The sequence below is a fragment of the Bos indicus x Bos taurus genome, chromosome 14, assembly GCF_003369695.1.
Source record: "Bos indicus x Bos taurus breed Angus x Brahman F1 hybrid chromosome 14, Bos_hybrid_MaternalHap_v2.0, whole genome shotgun sequence".
Taxonomy (NCBI): Eukaryota; Metazoa; Chordata; class Mammalia; order Artiodactyla; family Bovidae; genus Bos; species Bos indicus x Bos taurus.
In genome coordinates this window covers 33,760,227-33,779,598 of record NC_040089.1, presented here as the reverse complement: position 1 = coordinate 33,779,598, position 19,372 = coordinate 33,760,227, and the positions used below count along the sequence as shown (strand labels likewise).

The 19,372-nt window shown below is 43.1% G+C and overlaps 1 protein-coding gene across 7 annotated transcripts in view; it reads right to left on the bottom strand.

Moving 5' to 3' along the window:
* Positions 1-4,168: 4,168 nt before the first annotated feature.
* Positions 4,169-19,372, bottom strand: part of SULF1 (sulfatase 1) — a 199,909-nt gene continuing 184,705 nt past the window's right edge. For 5 of the 7 annotated variants that reach the window (XM_027561142.1, XM_027561140.1, XM_027561141.1 and 2 more), the window contains 3 exons: positions 19,201-19,343; positions 18,985-19,108; positions 4,169-6,475 (listed from right to left, as the gene is read on the bottom strand). In XM_027561142.1, coding sequence (XP_027416943.1) covers positions 5,688-6,475; positions 18,985-19,108; positions 19,201-19,343 — 1,055 coding nt within the window. In that variant the 3' untranslated portion in view covers positions 4,169-5,687. Of the gene's footprint in view, positions 6,476-16,581; positions 16,616-18,984; positions 19,109-19,200; positions 19,344-19,372 lie in introns of all 7 variants that reach the window. The other 2 variants (XM_027561146.1, XM_027561145.1) reach the window with 2 other exon arrangements.

The window sequence follows — 19,372 nt, the reverse complement described above, 5'->3', positions numbered from 1 at the left end:
GAAAGAGCAAGCCTGCCATGGATCAAGTTGTTCTAGATGTTTTCTTAGAGATATGGTAGAGCTACTACTTTAGAAATCAATATAAAGGGCTGCTTTGCCAAGGGTCTAGGCCCTGGGACCCAGCAGAGGTCTTTAGTTGCAATAGAGTGACATCTAATGGTCATTATGGAAAAACACAAGCTGTAATCTCTTAACCCTTCAGATTCCCTGGCTGGACTTGGGTGGCTCTGTTGTTGTTCTGGTGTTGTGTCCAACTCTTCGTGACCCCATGGACTGCAGCACGCCAGCCTTGCCTGTCCTTCACTGTCTCCCAGAGTTTGCCCAAACTCATGTCCACTGAGTCGGTGATGCTATCTAACCATCATCTTCTGCCGCCCCCTTCTCCTCCTGCCCTCAATCCTTCCCAGCATCAGGGTCTTTTCCAATGAGTCAACTTTTCACGTGAGTTGGTCAAAGTATTGGAGCTTTAGCTTCAGCTTCAGCATCAGTCCTTCCAATGAATATTCAGGGTTGATTTCCTTTAGGATTGACTGGTTTGATTTCCTGGCGGCCTAAGAGACTCTCAAGAGTCTTCTCCAGCACAGAATCTTCCGCAGTTCGATTTGGGTTCGATCCCTGAGTCAGGAAGTTCCCCTTGAGGAGGAAATGGCAACCCATTCCAGTATTCTTGCCTGGGAAATCCTATGGATACACTGAGGATTCTAAGGACACAAATGCTCTGCCTTACAGGAGAACAGAGGAACCAGAAATCAAATTGCCAACATCTGCTGGATCATCAAAAAACCAAGAGAGTTTCAGTAAAACATCCACTTCTGCTTTATTGACTATGCCAAAGCCTTTGACTGTGTGGATCATGACAAACTGTGGAAAATTCTTCAAGAGATGGGAATACCAGACCACCTGATCTGCCTCCTGAGAAATCTGTATGCAGCTCAAGAAGCAATAGTTAGACCTGGGCATGGAACAACAGATGGGTTGTAAATCGGGAAAGGAGTACGTCAAGGCTGTATATTGTCACCCTGCTCATTTAACTTTATGCAGAGTACATCATGAGAAATGCTGGGCTGGAAGAAGCACAAGCTGGAATCAAAATTGCTAGGAGAAATGTCAATAACCTTAGATATGCAGATAACATCACCGTTATGGCAGAAAGTGAAGAAGAACTGAAGAGCCTCTTGATGAAAATGAAAGAGGAGAGTGAAAAAATTGGCGTAAAACTCAAAATTCAGAAAACTAAGATCATGGCATGCAGTCTCATCACTTCATGGCAAATAGATGGGGAAACAGTAGAAATAGTGACAGACTTCATTTTTGGGGGCTCCAAAATCGCTGCAGATGGTGACTTCAGCCATGAAATTTAAAGATGTTTGCTCCTTGGAAGAAAAGCTAAGACCGATCTAGACAGCATATTAAAAAGCAGAGACATTACTTTGCCAACAAAGGTCCATCTAGTCAAGGCTATGGTTTTTCCGGTGGTCGTGTATGGATGTGAGAGATGGACTATAAAGAAAGCTGAGCACTGAAGAACTGATGCTTTTGAACTGTGGTGTCGGAGAAGACTCTTGAGAGTCCCTTGGACTGCAAGGAGATCAATCAAGTCAATCCTAAAGGAAATCAATCCTGACTATTCATTGGAAGGACTGTTGCTGAAGCTGAAACTCCAATACTTTGGCCACCTGATGTGAAGAACTGACTCATTTGAAAAGACCCTGATGCTGGGAAAGATTGAAGGCAGGAATGGGAGTGGATGACAGAGGAGAGATGGTTGGATGGCATCACCAACTCTATGGACCAACTCTATGGAGTTACTCCTGAGTAAACTCTAGGAGTTGGTGATGGACAGGGAAGCCTGGCATACTGCAATCCATGGGGTCGCAAAGAGTTGGACATGACTGAGCCACTGAACTGACTGGAGAACAGTTTGAGCAGATTCCAGTAGATAGTGAAGGACAGAGAGGCCTGGCATGTTGCAGTTCATGGGGTCACGAAAGAGTCGGACACAACTTAGCACCTGAACAACAACAGAGCTACCTAAGTTTAACCCAGGAACCAGAAGGGCTGAGATGTTGGAGAACTGTCCCAAGGAATTAGCACTGTCTTTCTTGGGCATGTTTTGGAAAAGCAGTCTGTCTGCTGAGTGTCTGCCATCCTTGACTCAAACCTATTTTATAGTCAAAGAAGCTGTGTTGGAGTGCTTATGTGACTTTTCCAAGCTCACGCAGAAAGTAAAAACTAGAGTTTGTGGTGAAGTTAGTCTTCTATAATTTCATGCCTGTCAATCTTTCCACTACTGACCAGATGGGGTCCCCACTGTGGCCTCTGTTTTCATGGATTTGGGGTGCGTGCGTGTGTGTGTGTGTGTGCCCCCATGTGTGTTGAAATGGGGAAAGTGGACAGGGCTGGCCCTCAACTCTGCTAAATCTCTCTTCTAAACCCATGGGGAGCACACAGGTGGCCATCAGCACACCTCTTCTGGGCATCAGCTTTGTCACAGATTACAGGAGACCCGCCTGCCAGCAAATCTCCAGGGGGCCTTTTGAGATCTGAATAGTTTCCCTCAAGCCCTTTATGCAAAGTAGCTACTTAAACAGAAGTAGAAATAGTTATTGAACCACAGTGGAATTTCCTCCAGGATAGCAACATTTGGTTTATTCACATCTTGCGGGACAGGAACAAGGAAGGCACAAGGATGCGTCTTTGGACAGCACTATTACCTTGGATTCTTCTCTCATGAAATCGTGGTGTTAGGACTGGAAAGTGTCCCCTCAAAATTCATATATTGAAGCCCTAATCTCCTGTGTGACTGTATCTGGAAAGAGGATTTTAAAGAGGTGAAATTAAATGAAGTCCTGATGGTGGAGCCCTGATCTAGTATGACTAGTGTTTTCGTAAGAAAAAGAGCCCCACCCCCACCGGGAAATGTACACACGGAGAAAAGGACATGTGAGGATACAGAAGAAAGTGGTCCTCTGCCAGCCGAGGAGAGATGTCTCTGGGTAAACCGTACCTGCCGATACCTTGGTCTTGGACTTCTAGCCTCCAGGAGTGACAAAATAAATTTCTGTTGTGTAAGCCACCCAGTCTGGTTCTGTTATAGCAAACAGATAAAGATGGTTTGGGGTTTCCCTGGTGGTTCAGTGGTAAAGAATCCACCTGCCAATGCAGGAGACGTGGGTTCAATCCCTGGAGGAGGGCGTGGCATCCCACTCCAGTATTCTTGCCTGGAGAATTCCATGGACAGAGGAGCCTGGTGGGTTACAGTCCATGGGGTCATAAAGAGTTGGACGCGACTGAGCACTCATTTACAGATGGTTTCCTTCATTATCCAGGGGTTGAACTGGCAGGTCCCAAAGTTCTTTGCTTTTTTTTTTTTTTTTCGTTTACTATTAACGTTCTGAGCTCTGGACATGTCACAGATTGTTAGCCTCTCTATCTGAAGGGGAAAAAGCTCCTCAGGAGATCTAGAATAGAAGGAGGTATATGGAACTTGTCAATCAGAAAACTTGAGGTCTTGGAAGGTGGTGAGGAATTCACCAAATTTCATGGTCACCAAAGAATTCAAACTTCCTTCTTTAGGGAGGGGAGTGGTGTGTCCTCTTGCTTTTGAAAAACTCCCATTTCTGCTGCCTAAGACTGGCTACATAATTTGCAAGTTCAGTGAAAAATGGGAACATGGGGTCCCTTGTTCAAAGACTACTGAGAATTTCAAGATGGCAACCGTAGAGAATTCAGCCCAGCGCTGGCCCCTTTGTAGCTGCCCAGGCTGCCTGCCCAGGGAAGCCACCCTTGACTGCCTCTGCTACACCCCTCTGGAAACCAGTGAGGCAAATCCATGTTGAAATCATCAACTGGAGAATGTTCTATAACATACACTGACTTTGGATCAATTTTTCAAATAAGGATAATGTTTAATCATATACATTGAGGGACTTCCCTGGTGGCCTAGTGGTTAAGGTTCTGTGCTCCCAATGCAGGGAGCACAGGTTCCATCCCTGGTTGCGGAACTAAGATCCCACAGGCCACAAGGTGTGGTAAAAAAAAAAAGTGAAAAAAGAAATTATGTACATTTAAAAAGAAAAAAGAAATTATGTACATTTAGATCAGGACTCCATTTTACTGGGATGAGTGTACCACAGAAACTTGGTTAAGTTCATTTCTCTGAAACGGGTAAAGTTTAAACTCCTTTTATTTTAAGAAATAGTGCCTCTAGACTTTCCTGAAGCCAGAATTGTTCTATAAAAGTATCACAGAATATTACACAAGATTTTAAAAAACACAATATGCTTCCTAATAACTTGAAACCTTTTTTTACAAAGCACGTCATTCATGACCATAAATATGTTTCATCTGTCATTCAGCCGGTGACACACACATCTGATAAAGAGTTAATTTTAACATATGTACAGTCTATGATAAAGACAAAGTTATCAAAGATTCAACTCTAACATATCAGGTTTTCTTTAAAAGAGTTTACCTTAAACACGTAAAGGTAACATAACTTACCTATGCATTTGATTATCTAAAAATAAAATGAAAATTACCATTAAGCTAAAAAATACCTTCTTGGGAAGTTGGCTAGGATACTGCAAACTCTCAGTGAGGTAATAATCCTTTTGCTGGTACTGAAACATCTAAATAGGACAAATATTTTCAAGAACACAGAATTTCAAAAGCAGTTTTCACTTATGCCTTAAAAAAAATCAGAACCTGGTGAAGGCCTTAAAAGTAACCATAGAACACATATGGTGCATTTAAATTATGAAACATTCATGAGTTTGTTTTACTGAAAAAAAATTTTTTTTTCTTATATAAATTCAAAACTAGATATATTTTCTCAACACTTAAGCTTACTAGCCAGGTCAAGAAAACAAAACAAAGATTAAAAAAAAGTCTTCAGTCCTTTTATCCTGTTAAGCAAATAATAAAAATTTAGCAGTTTTAAAGCAGATGATGAACACTTTGAGGCTAGGCACAGAGAAAGCAGGCAATCTTTGTTTTGTTTATTTGTTTATTTTTACCGCCAACATCCTTAGCCATGCCTTTCTGCTAATCGATTTTAGCAAGTCGAGGTAAAACACATGCATTATTTTCTGGCAAAAGCGTACGCTGAACAAGATGTGATGATACTGTCTGTCATCCCTGGGGTCCATTTTCCTTTGTCACACTGAGAGCAAGCAGTGACGCTGTGACAAGCCTGGGGAAAAAAATAAGACTAACCAAACAGACATGGCATTCCCATCTCAAAGTGCAAAAATCACTGGGTGAAAAGCAAGGGCACTGAAAAATTCCAGTGGTTAAAAATGAATTGAAACCACATTACGCACGCAGTGGAAAACAGATTGAAATTTCACCGAGGATGTCAATTTCAGAAACTCAGAAAGGCACAATTCTAGCCATCTTGATTGGATAACATTTGTATACACACATCCCTAGAACTTTCAAAGGTTAATACTGTTTTAGTGCCCCCCCAAACAAACAAAACCCCACAAATGCACCTTTCTCTCTATTCTTGACAGTGACTTAGAAGACCAAGTCCCTAGGTGCGTGCCGCTCGTGTCCGCACTGACTTCCGCTGCACAGGTGTACCTGGGGCAGTTTGGAATGCTGGCTGTCATGACCACCTTTATTAGTTTACTACGAACAAATTAAAAAAAAAATACTGTGTTTAGGGTAAGGCCACATGGCATCTAATCAGAGGAGAGTGGAAACGAGGCACTGCCTTCTAGACTCTGTAGGCTCCCGGCCCTGTGGTTCTTCTCCACTTGGTTTGACATCCTCTCTGTGATGCTGGAGGAAACAGGCGGCCCCCTGGTGGACTCTCTGATCACCAGATCAGTGGAGTTAACATCAGGACGTGCAGAAAGAAGCAGCTGATCTTCGGAAATATCTTCCTTTGGATGACCATCCTGGGGACGGCCCTTCTGCTGCCTGGGTCTAGGCTGCACCAGCTCTGTCATGCCATTGCCGCTGAAATCAGTTTCAAGGTGATTGATCCCTTCATGCTCCATCCATTTGTCAGTTTTATGATTTCTCCAGTGTTCAGAATCCAAACGATGAACTTCGGGAATGTCGTTGTTCCATTCAAGTTGACTGTCTGGACTGAATGTTGGTCGGCTGGAATGCAGGGTGGGAAGGTCAGCCAGCAAGGTCAAAGGAGGCGCTTCCCCAACCCTACCCCGGGGGTCTTCATCCATCTCTGCTGGGGCTGAGAGGTCAGCAGACACAGCCAGGAGCCCATCACTTGGAGCACTTTTAGTCTCATTGGCTTGGTTTTGCTCATGGTGACTGTTTAGCAGTGCAAATACTCTATCTACATCCTTCAAGTAATTAGTCCAGTCAGCCAGACTAAGTCTATAGTTTCGTCTGTCCTTGTAGGCGCTTCCATTCACACTGTATACATCCTCCGGGCCTTGCCAGTTGCCGTCTGCAGTGAGACTGGGCAGATTAACCTTCCCATCCATCCCATAACTGTCCTCTGTGAAGAGAGATGAAGGTGGATCATTAGTGAGAAAACATGTTCAACCTATTGAATAAGCAACTTGCATTGTTTTTGTGGCACAAAGCAATTTGAAATAAAACACAGAAAAGTATGTGTCTCTAGTAATTTGTTATCAAGGACTGGCCTTAGGTTACGGAAGTGACTGAATGAGAATGAACTTTGGAAAGAAGGCTGAACGAGTGAGGAATTCTATAACAGGCTTGGCTGGTACTGGGAATACACTGGTATTACCTGTCAGGGGGCTTATGTTTTACTCCTGGCTCTACTCAAGTCACCAATGTAACCAGGAAATCAAGTGTGTTAGTCTCTCTGAGTCTTGGTTCCTCATCTACCAAATATAGCTATGTGTTAAAACCTTTATTACATACAGAGCTGCTAGATGAATGATGTTTCAAAGTAATTTAATGTAATAGACAACACTTTGTAAGATATTTTTATTTTATTATTTTATACTCCTTGACAGTATAAAAACACATTTGAATGCAGTTAAATATTTGCATCTATTTAACTTCAAATTAGATAGATCTGTTTCTTTGATCGTTTTTTTTTTTTCTTTCCTCTAAAAATTCTATCCTTTAAAGAAACCAACCACTGAGTGGTTTTGCACAGCATTCAATGAACCCACTGGCTTTCTTGCTCTGATTTTTCTACATCATCAAAATGACTATAGTTCTGCAGAAAACAATGTCTTTTCCCTAGGTGTGCCCAAGTACCACTTAAGAAGAGGTGGCCTAGATGAAGGCAATGAACTACCTAGAAAGCAATACAGAGGATCCTAGAATCTTCAAATTACCTGTAAGTTAAAAAAACAAAATTAATACCAAATGCCAGTAGAGCTGTGTGTCACACTTTGGGCACCAGCCCCGGGAAGACTATATAGAAAACAAAAGAAGGAAGTGAGAATGCAGTCAAAGATAGATTTGAAACCATTGCTGGAAAGAACGTCAACCTGTGGTATAAAACTCTGTAGAGTCTTGGTAAATTGTGGTTGCGAATGAAGAAAAGACTGAAGGGAGCATGAATGGAGATGACAATCTTGAAAGGCATCACTTTGGGGGAAAAAGGATACAAAGGAAGAGAGAAATGGCCTTCGAAAACTGGGTGACAAAGGAAAAAAGAAGCCCAAAGGGTGCAATTTCAGTCCTGTAATAAAAAAGAGAAACGGACAAACTGGAGGACACACAACCTCTTATAACCCCATCCCCAAATAATAATGCAATAAAAAGTGAAAAAAAAAAAGTATGCTTGGTTACACTGACAGAATAGGATCTTCTTAAACTAGGCATCTTGGAAATACTTGAAGTCCCTGAAATTAATAAAAGCAGTCTAAATGTAAACAAAATTATTACAAAAGAACATAGAAAAAAAGTATAAAAAGTCTACCATCTTATGAAAATGCCCCTGCCAAAATAAACCCGAAAGTGAAGAAAACCATAATGTAACACTGTTAAGTAAATGAAATCTTCTCAATCAAGTATCCCAGGATGTGAAAGCCACTTTAGATCAAACATGAACCGAGGGTCGTATATCCAGCCAACCTCTCCCTTAAGTATCAAGGCTACAGGAAAACAGTTTCAAACATGGAAGAATGCAAAGAACATGGAACACATCAGGTCATCTTGAACAGTCTCCCAGAGGGTGAGTTTCATTCAATCAAGAAATCACTGGGGAAACGTCAGCAAAAGGATGGGTGGTGAGCGTTTAACACATTTATCAGATCCAGGAGTGAAAAAAATTAATAAGGCAAAGAACAGAAAAATGACATATCTAATTCATAAATATTGATAATAAATCAAAACCCTGTTTTTTTTTAAGAAAAAGGATCCCAACAGTAACTAGCTCACCTCATTATGAAAAAAGGCACCAATTTCAAATAGACAAAATAGAAAATGACAAGCAGAAATAATGATTGAAATATACAAAATTTAAAAAGTAAACAAGTACTCTGCAGATATCAAAGCAAATCAATGGAAAAAACTTAGATGAAATAGATAATTGTCTAGGAAAACATGTTTTATTGAAATTGATCCAATAGAGGTAGAAAGTTTAAACAGAACAAGTCCCAAAGAAGGAAAATAAAGGTTTATTACCTTTATATAATTATATAAGTTTATAAAAAGTACTTAAGAACTTTCTATCAGTGTTATAAGAACTACACTACAAAGAAGCTTCCCTGGTGGCTCAGCAGTAAAGAATCCACCTGCCAATGCAGAAGACACAGGTTCAGTCCCTGGGTTGGGAAGAGCCCCTGGAGGTGGACATGGCAACCTACTCTACTATTCTTGCTTGGAGAATTCTACGGACAGAGGAGCCTGGCAGGCTATAGTCCATCGGGTTGCAGAGAGTTGGACGTGACTTAGCGACTAAAACAACGAACAATAAAGAAGCAACAGGTCACTATAGTTTTGCAGGAGAATTTTACCAAGCCTTCAAGGAAAAGAACATCTCAATGCTATACTAACTGTTCCAGAGCATAGAAGATCAAAGAAAACTCTGAAGCTCTTTCTATGAAGCAAGTCTAACCTTGTTCGCTGTGGCAGGCAGAAGAGTGTACTCACCTTTCAAAGATGTCCACATCCTAATCCCCAGAAACTAGGTATTGTTGCCTTACATGCAAAAAGGACTGTACAAATTCAAACTAAGTTATGGATTCTGAGGTGAGGAGGTTATCCTAGCCAGGTGGGGCCAATGTCATCCCGAAGATCCTTTTTAGGAAAAGGAGGGCAAGCGAGTCAGAGAAAATGTGACCTTGGAAGCAAAGGTTGGCAGGGGAACAGGTAGGTATTGAGACTTGAAGACACTGAATTTTCAACTTTGAAGATGGAGGAAAGGGCCATGAACAAGGAATCCAGGAAGCTTCTAGAAGCTGGAAAAGGCAAGGAAATGGACTCTTCTCTAGAGGCCCTAGAAGGAATACAGTGATTTTAGCCCAGTAAACCATTTCAGACTTCTAACTTCTAGAAATGTCAGAGAATACGTTTGTGTTGCTTTAGGGCATGGGGTAGGTATCACTTGATGGCATGGTGGTAAAGAATCTGCCTGCAAAGCGGAGATGCTGGTTTGATCTCTGGGTCAGGAAGATCCCCTGGAGAAAGAAACGGCAACCCACTCCAGTATTCTTGCCTGGGAAATCCCATGGACAGAGGAGCCTGGCAGGCTGCAGTACATGAGGTTGCAAAGAATCTGACACAACTTAGCAGCTAAACAACAACAGGCATGGGGTAATCATGAGTTATGACAGTGATAGGAAACCAATACCTAAAAAGATAACCTAGCATAAACACAAAGACAGTTTCAGACCGAATCATTTATAAGAAGACACAAAAATCCTAAATAAAATATTAGTGACGAGAATTCAATAGTATATTAAGAGAGTAACACATGATGGTCAAGCAAAATTTATTCCAGAAATGGAAGGTTAGTTGGTCTACTCTTAGCAAATCTATTAACATAACATATCATATTAGTAGATCTGAAAAGAAAAATTATCTGAGTAACTCCATAAATGCTGAAAAGGTTTTTGACAACCTCAACATTCAATAAATACTAAAAACACTAAAAAATACTAGAAAAGAATTGATGGCTATTTCCCTAACATAACAAAAACATATATATCTTAGTCCTAAAGCCCGCTTCTCACTTCACTTCATGGAGAAATCCTGAAATTACTTTCACTAAGAACAGGGACAAAGTAACATTGTACTGAAAATATTAGCTTATTCAATTAGATAAATCGATGAGACACATAAATGGGAAAACAAGCAAAGCTATCTCTGCAAATGTTTGACAGTATACCTGGGAAATTGAAGAGAATACATGACAAAGCTGACTGAAAAAAAATTTTTAAGGTAGCAGGTAGTAAAATTAATGTACAGAAACCAATAGCCCTCATATATATAAACAATTATCAAGTAGACGTTTTAATGGTGGATGAAAACTTTATGTAGTTACAAAAAAGATAAAGTGCTTACAAATACACTTAACAAGAAATGTGCAAAACCTTTAAGAAAATACTTTTTAAAAGCTTCTGAAAGACCCATAAATATACTTGACCAAATGGAAAAATGTCCTTTGTTTGACAGAGCATGACAAAGATATAAATTCTTTACAATAAACAATATTTTATAATAACTATATAGTTATAACTTCTAAAAATTGTGAATCACTATAAAGTACACCTGTAACTTATGTAATATTGTACATCAACTATATTTCAAAAAAAAAAAAAAACTCTTCCTGACAATTCTTTCAGAAACCAGATAGAAAAATGGTCAAAGGCAGAAACAGTCTACAAAATATGCCAAATTTGCAGTTAGTATGAGTTAACAATTCTGAAATTCCTCCCTGTGTACCGCAGCATTTAGAAAATGACTGAATCCACTGAGGATAACAGGAACTGGGTTCCAGGGCCCGCACGGCACACTTCTGTGCAGGGTGCAAACCGCACAGCGCCACCCAGCGGCCCTGGTCCTGACTCACACTCTAACAGCCCTAACGCAGGTCCCCTTCATTGTCTTAGGAAGCCAACCTCACCTCCAGACCTTTTAACTGCAAACCCTGGTCTTGACTCATCTCTTGGTTGAGTGCCTTAAAGAGAAAAGTCCAACCGTACTAGCAAGGTAGCTTGAAAAGAAAATGGAGCCCTGAGATGTGACCGAGAGAAGATAGCTTTCTTTGGGCAACACAGAAAGTTAGTCACTCGGTCGTGTCTGACTCCTTGAGAACCCATGGACTGTAGCCTGCCAGGCTTCTCTTTCCATGGAATTCTCCAGGCAAGAATACTGGAGTGGGTCGCCATTTCCTTCTCCAGGGGATCTTCCCGACTTAGGGATAGAACCCAGGTCTCCTGCACTGACAGGCAGATTCTTTACTGTCTGAGCCACCAGGGAAGCGCAGGACAACACAGAGCAGGGCAGTAAAGGCTGCATTTTTTCCTTTTGATCTCAAGAGATTCCGGTGGTTCAGAGAACACATTTGTGTGCTGAACTCTGGGTTGCCAATGAGTGATGATGGAGATGGTGCTGGCTCTGATAAGATCTCTTTTTGGGTTTCTTAAAAAACACGGTAGCATTCTTTTATCATTTATTATCACCTTTCACATACCACTTTCTTCATGTGAATTTTTTGCACCCCCATATTATTATAACGGACTAGTAATACCCATCATTCCTGGGGCTTGCTATACGTCAGGCTCTGTTCTCAGTTTCTGACTAGCAAGACTGGGATTTGAACCCAAGGCAGGCTGGCTTCAGCATCCGTGCTCTAACCACAATACCGCACAGCCTGTAACACACGGCTATGTCACCCGTAACTGTCTGCAAGGCATGCGCTGTTGCCACAGGGACAAGTGAATCAAAATGAGCAACAGGGGTTCCTTAAAAGACTGAAAGTAGAGCTACCATATAATCTAGCAATCCCACTCTTGGGCATATATCCAGAGAAAAGTTTAATTTGAAAAAATAAATGCACCCCAATGTTCATAGCAACACTATTCACAATAACCAAGACATGGAAGTGATGGAAGTGTATATAGAGGAATGGATAAAGAAGATGTACATATATAGAATAGAATATTAGTCGTAAAAAAGAATGAAATAATGTCACTTGCAGTAACATGGATGGACCTAGAGATTATCATACTAAGTGAAATAAATCAGAGAAAGTCAAATATCATATGATATCACTTATATGTGGGATCTAAAAAAGGGTTAGGGTTAGGGATATCACTTATACGTGGAATCTAACAACAATAAACTTATTTACAAAACAGAAACAGACTCACAGACATAGAAAACAAAGTTATGGTTACCAAAGAGGAAGGAGAAAGGGGAGGATAAATTAGGAGTACGGGATTAACAGATATCTGTATAATATAATGGCAACAAACTCCAGTGTCCTTGCCTGGAGAATCCCAGGGACGGGGGAGCCTGGTGGGCTGCCATCTATGGGGTCGCACAGAGTTGGACACGACTGAAGCGACTTAGCAGCAGCAGCAGCAGCAGCATATAATATAATATAATACAGATAAACAACAAAGTCCTACTGTCTAGCACAGGGAACTATAGTCAATATCTTATAATAACCTATAATAGGAAATAATCTGAAAAAGAATTGATGTGACATGAAGCCTAGCATATAGCATAGAGGTGTGCTCAGTTGTGTCCAACTCTTGGTGACCCCATGGACTGCAGCCTGTCAGGCTCCTCTGTCCACGGGATTTTCCCGGAGTGGGTACCATTTCCTTCTCCGAGATATATGTATAAAACTGAATTGCTTTGCTGTATACCAGAAACTAATACAACATTGTAAACCAACTATACTTCAAGAAAATGAAAAAGTCAACTTTACATGTAAAAAGAGAAAAGCAAAAGCAATGTGAACAGGAGGTATGGTTGCTGAGGGTGGGCACAGTGTGGCCTGCGGGCCTGCAGGGCGTGGACAGAAGGGTCAGGAAGCTGCCGTGCCAGCGTCAGGCTGCCAAGAACTGACCGTCTGGCCCACGCAGCCATGGACACACACCATGACTGCCGGAGAAGCTCATCAAAGGTCAGCAGCATCAGTTTTCAGACAACGAGAAAAATAAACACCCCATTAACCTGTGGATCCTATTCTATTTTGCAACACAGAAATTATTACTTTCAACTCAAGCCAACAATTATTTCCTGAGTCATGGCGGCCACTTTACTGAACTGTATCCTTACCCTGAGCTTGTCCTAACCGGAAAATGAATAAGCAAAGCATTTCAGCTGCCCCTGCCTTATGCAACTACCACGCCAAAAAGAACAACAATAAAAAAGAAATTGAACTAGGGAGCAGACTTTTTAAAGACCTTCTAAATATGTCTAAGGATTAACCCACAAAATTGAAGGCAGTTTAAAAACTCTTCTGTAGTCAGTCTCATACAAGATACATCTTCTAATATCCTCTGCTGAATTTTCAAGTTCCAAATTCTTCACGTGTGTTTGTTATCATTTTTATCAAAGGCTTTTGTAATCAAATTTCATGATTGAAAACACACTTTAATTAGTTTTCTCTTTTTTCTTTCTTTCTAGTTTTTGGTAGCACTGCTTGGAATATGGGATCTTAGTTCCCTGACGAGGGACAGAACCCCTGCCCACTGCATTGGAAGCTCAGTGTCTTAACCACTGGACTGCCAGGGAAGTCACCTAATTAATTTTCTTAAAAAAAAAAAAATATATATATATATATGTTAAAGGATCGAAGCTTCCAAAATCCTGGGAGGACTAAGCATGGGTACACTGGGACAGTGGTTTTTCTGACTTTTCCACATCGCTGCCTGTCAATCCAACAGAATACAATGAACAGGGAAGGCTACATCAAACACTGCCCGGAAGTGTCCAGTGAGAGCACAGGTGTGACAGGTTGATGCTTTCCTGTTTCATCATCTCCTGCCTATCGTGAGGACAGCAGCTGAAAGGTAGTTTGCACCATGGATTATGAAGTGGTAGAGTCTGAAAAACCAGTCATTTTGAGTTAAAGAGGATCCTTAAATTTGTCCATTTGTAAGGAATTTAGAAGGAAAAGAAAAAGCAACAGGTAACACGAGGTCAGCGCGCACACAGTTTCATGCCACGTTACCAGGGAAGGGATGACATCAACAACCAAAGTCACCAAGGGCGTGCCAAAATGACCCCAGAAACGAGGGATTTGGCTCCATTTAGTGGTGGTGGTGAAGGCAGTGGCACCCCCACTCCAGTACTTTTGCCTAGAAAATCCCATGGACGGAGGAGCCTGGTGGGCTGCAGTCCATGGGGTTGCTAGAGTTGGACATGACTGAGCGACTTCCCTTTCACTTTTCACTTTCATGCATTGGAGAAGGAAATGGCAACCCACTCCAGTGTTCTTGCCTGGAGAATCCCAGGGACAGGGAGCCTGGTGTGCTGCCGTCTATGGGGCCGCACAGAGTCGGACACGACTGAAGCGACTTAGCAGCAGCAGCAGTGGTGGTGGTTACGGTGATCAGGGCAGGGGGAGTCCCAGATGTGCACGCTAAGTTGCTTCAGCTGCATCTGACTCTTTGTGACCCTAGGGGCTGCAGCCTGCCAGGCTCCTCTGTCCATGGGATTCTCCAGGTAAGAATGCTGGAGTGAATTGTCGTGCCCTCCTCTAGGGGATCTTTCTGACTCAGGAATCGAACCCTGAGTCTCCTGCACTGCAGGCCCGGGAAGCCCAAATCCCTTTAATCATGACTGGAATGGAGATGACATTCTTCATCTCAGAGCTATCGGGGGATGGCTTGTGAAGAAGAACTTTTCCTCAGCTCCAACCAGACTTGTGTCTTGATCTTTTACTTCTGTCATGAGAGACATAAAAGAGGGCCAGACGGAATATCCCTTGGCTGTATAATCGAGTGCCTCATAAAATAACTGTAAAGTCAATGTCCAGTGTGAGCTCCGCTTAAAATGCCCTGTTTGAGAAATGTCTTAAAGGGGCCCCCGGGAGGCAGGCAGATGAGTCCCAGTGTGTGAGACAGTATTACCTCACCGGCACATGGCCCGGGGGGAGACCAGCTTAGGAGCGGGGTTTTCTGTTCTGTCTTATGCATGCTGGGGGAGGGGACCCAGGGTGGGTTTGGGGGCAGAGTGAGGAAAGGGAAGAAAAAAGACAAGAGGGAAGAGAGAAGACAGAAAGAGATGGTTATCACGGATCCTCAAAAGTCCAAGTTCCTTTGTCTTGTTTGATGCTTACACCTTCCCCACCACCACCCAGCTTCTCCCGGCACCAATAAACTGACCTTTAAAAGAAGGGATCTGACAGTTCCCAGATGGTAAAGAATCTGCCTACAATGCAGGAGACCTGGGTTCGAAGCCTGGGTCAGGAAGATCCCCTAGAGAAGGGGATGGCAACCCACCCCAGGATTCTTGCCTGGAGAATCCCATGGAAAGAGGAGCCTGGCGGGCTACAGTGCACAGGGTTGCAAAGAGTCGGAGACGACTGAGTACAAGCACAAGCAAGCACAATATATGTGTGGCTTGCCTGTGCTAAAAGAAAAAAAACGGAATCCGAGACCAGAGCTCAGAAGGCTTGAGGGAGGGTGGGGCCACCAGCACATCCTGGAAGGGCAATATTCTTCGGTTTCTCTAGGACAATATCAAAACAGGTGACACCAATGAAGTCCATGTTCCTTTGATGGAATCATTTCTCCCAAGAGGATTCATGAACTGAGGCCGTGCCTCAGTTTCCCCTCAGTAAGGTAGTAGGGACAGGTCCCTCCTGCCCCACACGGCATGCTTCTGACAGACCTGCCTGAGGTCTCAGCAGGGAGTAGAAGGTCATGAGCAAGGGCTGACCCCGTCACTAGGTGTTTGGGGTCCTCCTCCCCGACCCCAGAGTTCAGGGAGGCGGGGGGCTATTTGGGGGCGGGGGCGAGGCTAGAGTGAAGTAAGAAGGCTGGTCTTCAAGCTTTTGTGTGTCAGGCACTATTGTCTCCATGATGTGCTGAGACCTTCCTGTGTGTCTCGACTCTAGGTTTGCCGACCCCCATTTTCCCCCTTCACACACCACCACCCTACAGAGCTTCTGAGCCCCAGCGTGGCTGCTTTTATCACCGCAGCTAATTAAGGACCGTGAACAAGGAAGCGCCTTGTCTTTCCTTCAACGTCAGCTCTACCACGCTCTTTACATTCCCACGATCCCTTTTGTGATACTGACGTCACATTTCATGAAATCTCTAACTCGTTGCCATGACACCTCTCCAGCAAGTCGACGTGTAAGAACCATCAGGAAAATAATTCTCCCTGCTTTTTCCCAGGGCTCCCGAAGGTCATTCTGTGTTCTCCCCCTTCCCGTCATTCCATGCTGCCAAGCACCATCCAACAAGCACACAAGCACGAGTCAGTAAAGGCTCTGAGACACATCTGGTTGTGACAGTGAGTTGATTTCAAACAAAAATGACAGATCTGTTCCCGATGACACAAGACGGTGGAGAGAGCTGTTAGAACATGCATGCACCCCAAGCTACGCTCTGAGCGACAAGGTGAGGGGCGGAAATGAGTTAAAATGGCTCGATCATGCAATTATTGGGAAAGAAGCTGCCAGGGAGAATAAAAAAGTCTGAATACCTGTGCAGGTCATAGCTTCCTCCATCTTTATTTCCTGATGTAGGAAAATATAAGAGTAATTTATGTTAGCTTTAGAACTCATAAAAACCACCCCCTCTGTCCTGCTTCATGCACAACCTCTAAATCCTAGAAAGAAATATATCATGTGAAATACAGACAGCGCCAGAGTCCAACAGAGCTTTTCTGTTAGGTTCAAAATGAGGATGGAAAGCTATAAATAAAAAAAGGGTTTAAAATAAAACATATTGGAGTTTACATGAAAAATAGGTGGGGGTGAGATAGGAGAGTCCATTTCAAAGTAATAAGACGGTACTTCCCAAAGTTCAAGTAAGTCTCAGGAATAGTTAACTTTTGGTGACTTTAGACCGAACCCTTGGAAGAAAGGGCCGACAATCATCTCTCTTAGGAATCGTCTAGAAGTGGACTGCTTGAAGTGTAACAGCAAAAACAGGCTCCACCTGGCACGTCACTCACCATTCAGAGGCTTGATCAGGTTTCACTAAGTAGAGCTGCCATGTCATCACCAATAAGACTGCTATGAGCTTCGGGGAAGAGATATCTGGGTGTCATATTTCTAGTGCCTCTAATGGTTGTTCCAGTTTCCAGGCTGTAGGTTTTTTTTTTTTTTTTCCTTCAGGATTTGAGGAAAAGGTCAGATACACCAGATATCTGAAAAGATTTAAGTTGAGTGGAGCTACTGACCAAAAATCTGGACTCTCCTGGCTGGTGATGAATTCCACCAAGGCATGAATGGAGGGGTGGGGACTGACAGCGGTGATGGGACCGCCCACGGGATGTAGAATTTTCAAGCTGCAACTTGCAGTTTGAAAGCCTCCGGGACCCAATACTGGTGGAAGTGACTGGTGACGATGCTGCCATTTCAGGATGCATCCTGGCTTCTCATCCCCATCACTCACATGGCCCAGGGAGCTGTCTGCTTTTATTACTGGTGATGCTGCTGATGCCGGCTTACAGGGGACCCACAGAGACACAGGCCCTTAAGGGCACTGAGAAAACCCAGCTGCCAACAGAGGAGTCTTGCAGATTGCTCCCCACTGCCTACGGATCCAGGCTTCCCAAGTGACACTAGTGGTAAAGAACTCCCCTGCCAATGCAGGAGATGTTAAGAGACACAGGTTCAACCCCTGGGTCAGGAAGATCCCCTGGAGAAGGGCATGGTAACCCACTTCAGTATTCTTGCCTGGAGAATCCCATGGACAGAGAAGCCTGGTGGGCTACAGTCCATGGGCTCTCAAAGAGTCAGACACAACTGAGGTGACTTAGCACATAGCACGGAGAAGGCAATGGCACCCCACTCCAGTACTCTTGCCTGGAGGAGGAGCCTGGTGGGCTGCAGTCCATGGGGTCGCTAAGAGTCGGACACGACTGAGCGACTTCACTTTCACTTTTTCACTTTCATGCATTGGAGAAGGAAATGGTAACCCATTCCAGTGTTCTTGCCTGGAGAATCCCAGGGGCAGGAGAGCCTGGTGGGCTGACGTCTATGGGGTCACACAGAGTTGGACACGACTGAAGTGACTTAGCAGTAGCAGTAGCAGTAGCAGCACATAGCACATGCCTATGGGTCAAACTCTTGGCCCTTTTGGGGTTGACATGTTATGCCCTTGGCCAGCTCCAGCACTTTCTCCTTCCTTCTATGGACAGCTGATATTTACATTTCTATAGGAATTATGAGAAAATCAGTATTCTCATTAACCAGGAAAGAGCTGGGGCAGACACTGGAAAGAACTACTCTCCAGGAGCCAAAGGAGAAATGAGTGAGTTTAGCACTGCAGACCAGGGAGGAAACTTCAGGCTGATTCCATGTCAGCCCTCTTAAACTTTCAGATCTCAAAACAACATCCTGCTCAAACATCTCTAGTTTCAGACAGGAAATACTGGCAAAAGAAATCTAATTCAATATGTCATGGGCAGGTATCCAATTGGTTAAGTTTCAAACTCTGAAAGGCAGAAATAGGGCATTGTGTGTTTCCATTCTAATTCTCTTTAATAAAAAAAAAAAGGATTTCCCAGTTGACCTAGAGTATCTCTTATGACTGTTGACAGCAATAACAAATAAACCCCTGGGGCTTTCATCCCATCTTCCAATGGATGCTTTCATCAGATATTGAGGTTTACTAAGAGAATGCATCTTTGGGAGAGATGGAATGAAATGCCCACCAAATCTTTAGGGGTATTAAATTTTTCATTAGTGCACCCAGAGCTAAATTTATTGAACAAAGTATGTTTGGAATTGCCTGGAGAGTTTCCCCTGTAAGGGTCCCAAAAGATACGCTTTCACATCTTCTCTCCCCAGCTATATGTTTCAAAGGCAGAAAACTTGACCACAGAAAGAATTTTCCAGGTGCTATAGGAAGAAAAAAATTCTTTTTTTCTCCTTACCAACTTCAAGGCCCTTGGGTCTTGGGTTGCACTGCTTATACCCTTGGCAGCTCCTGAGCTCCATCAGCTGCAGGTGTAGCTGATTCAAAACGCCCCGTTCGACTGTGTGCACCGTGTTTGTGAGCTGTGGACGAAGAGGCCAGGACGACAGCTTTAAGCTCACGTTCTCCTTATTCCATTTTCAATAGCTTCACAAATGAGAACATAGGGACTTACCTGATAAGGATCTGTATTCATATCAAAATACTCCAAAAAGCCAGTGGCAAACTCGCAGAATAGAAAATTATGCGTCTCATTAACTGTCCGCAAACACCAGTAGGTGTTATTGTTAGAGCTCGTGCAAGCACAGAAGGATCCCACTGTTGGTAAGAAAGAAAATAAAGGGAAG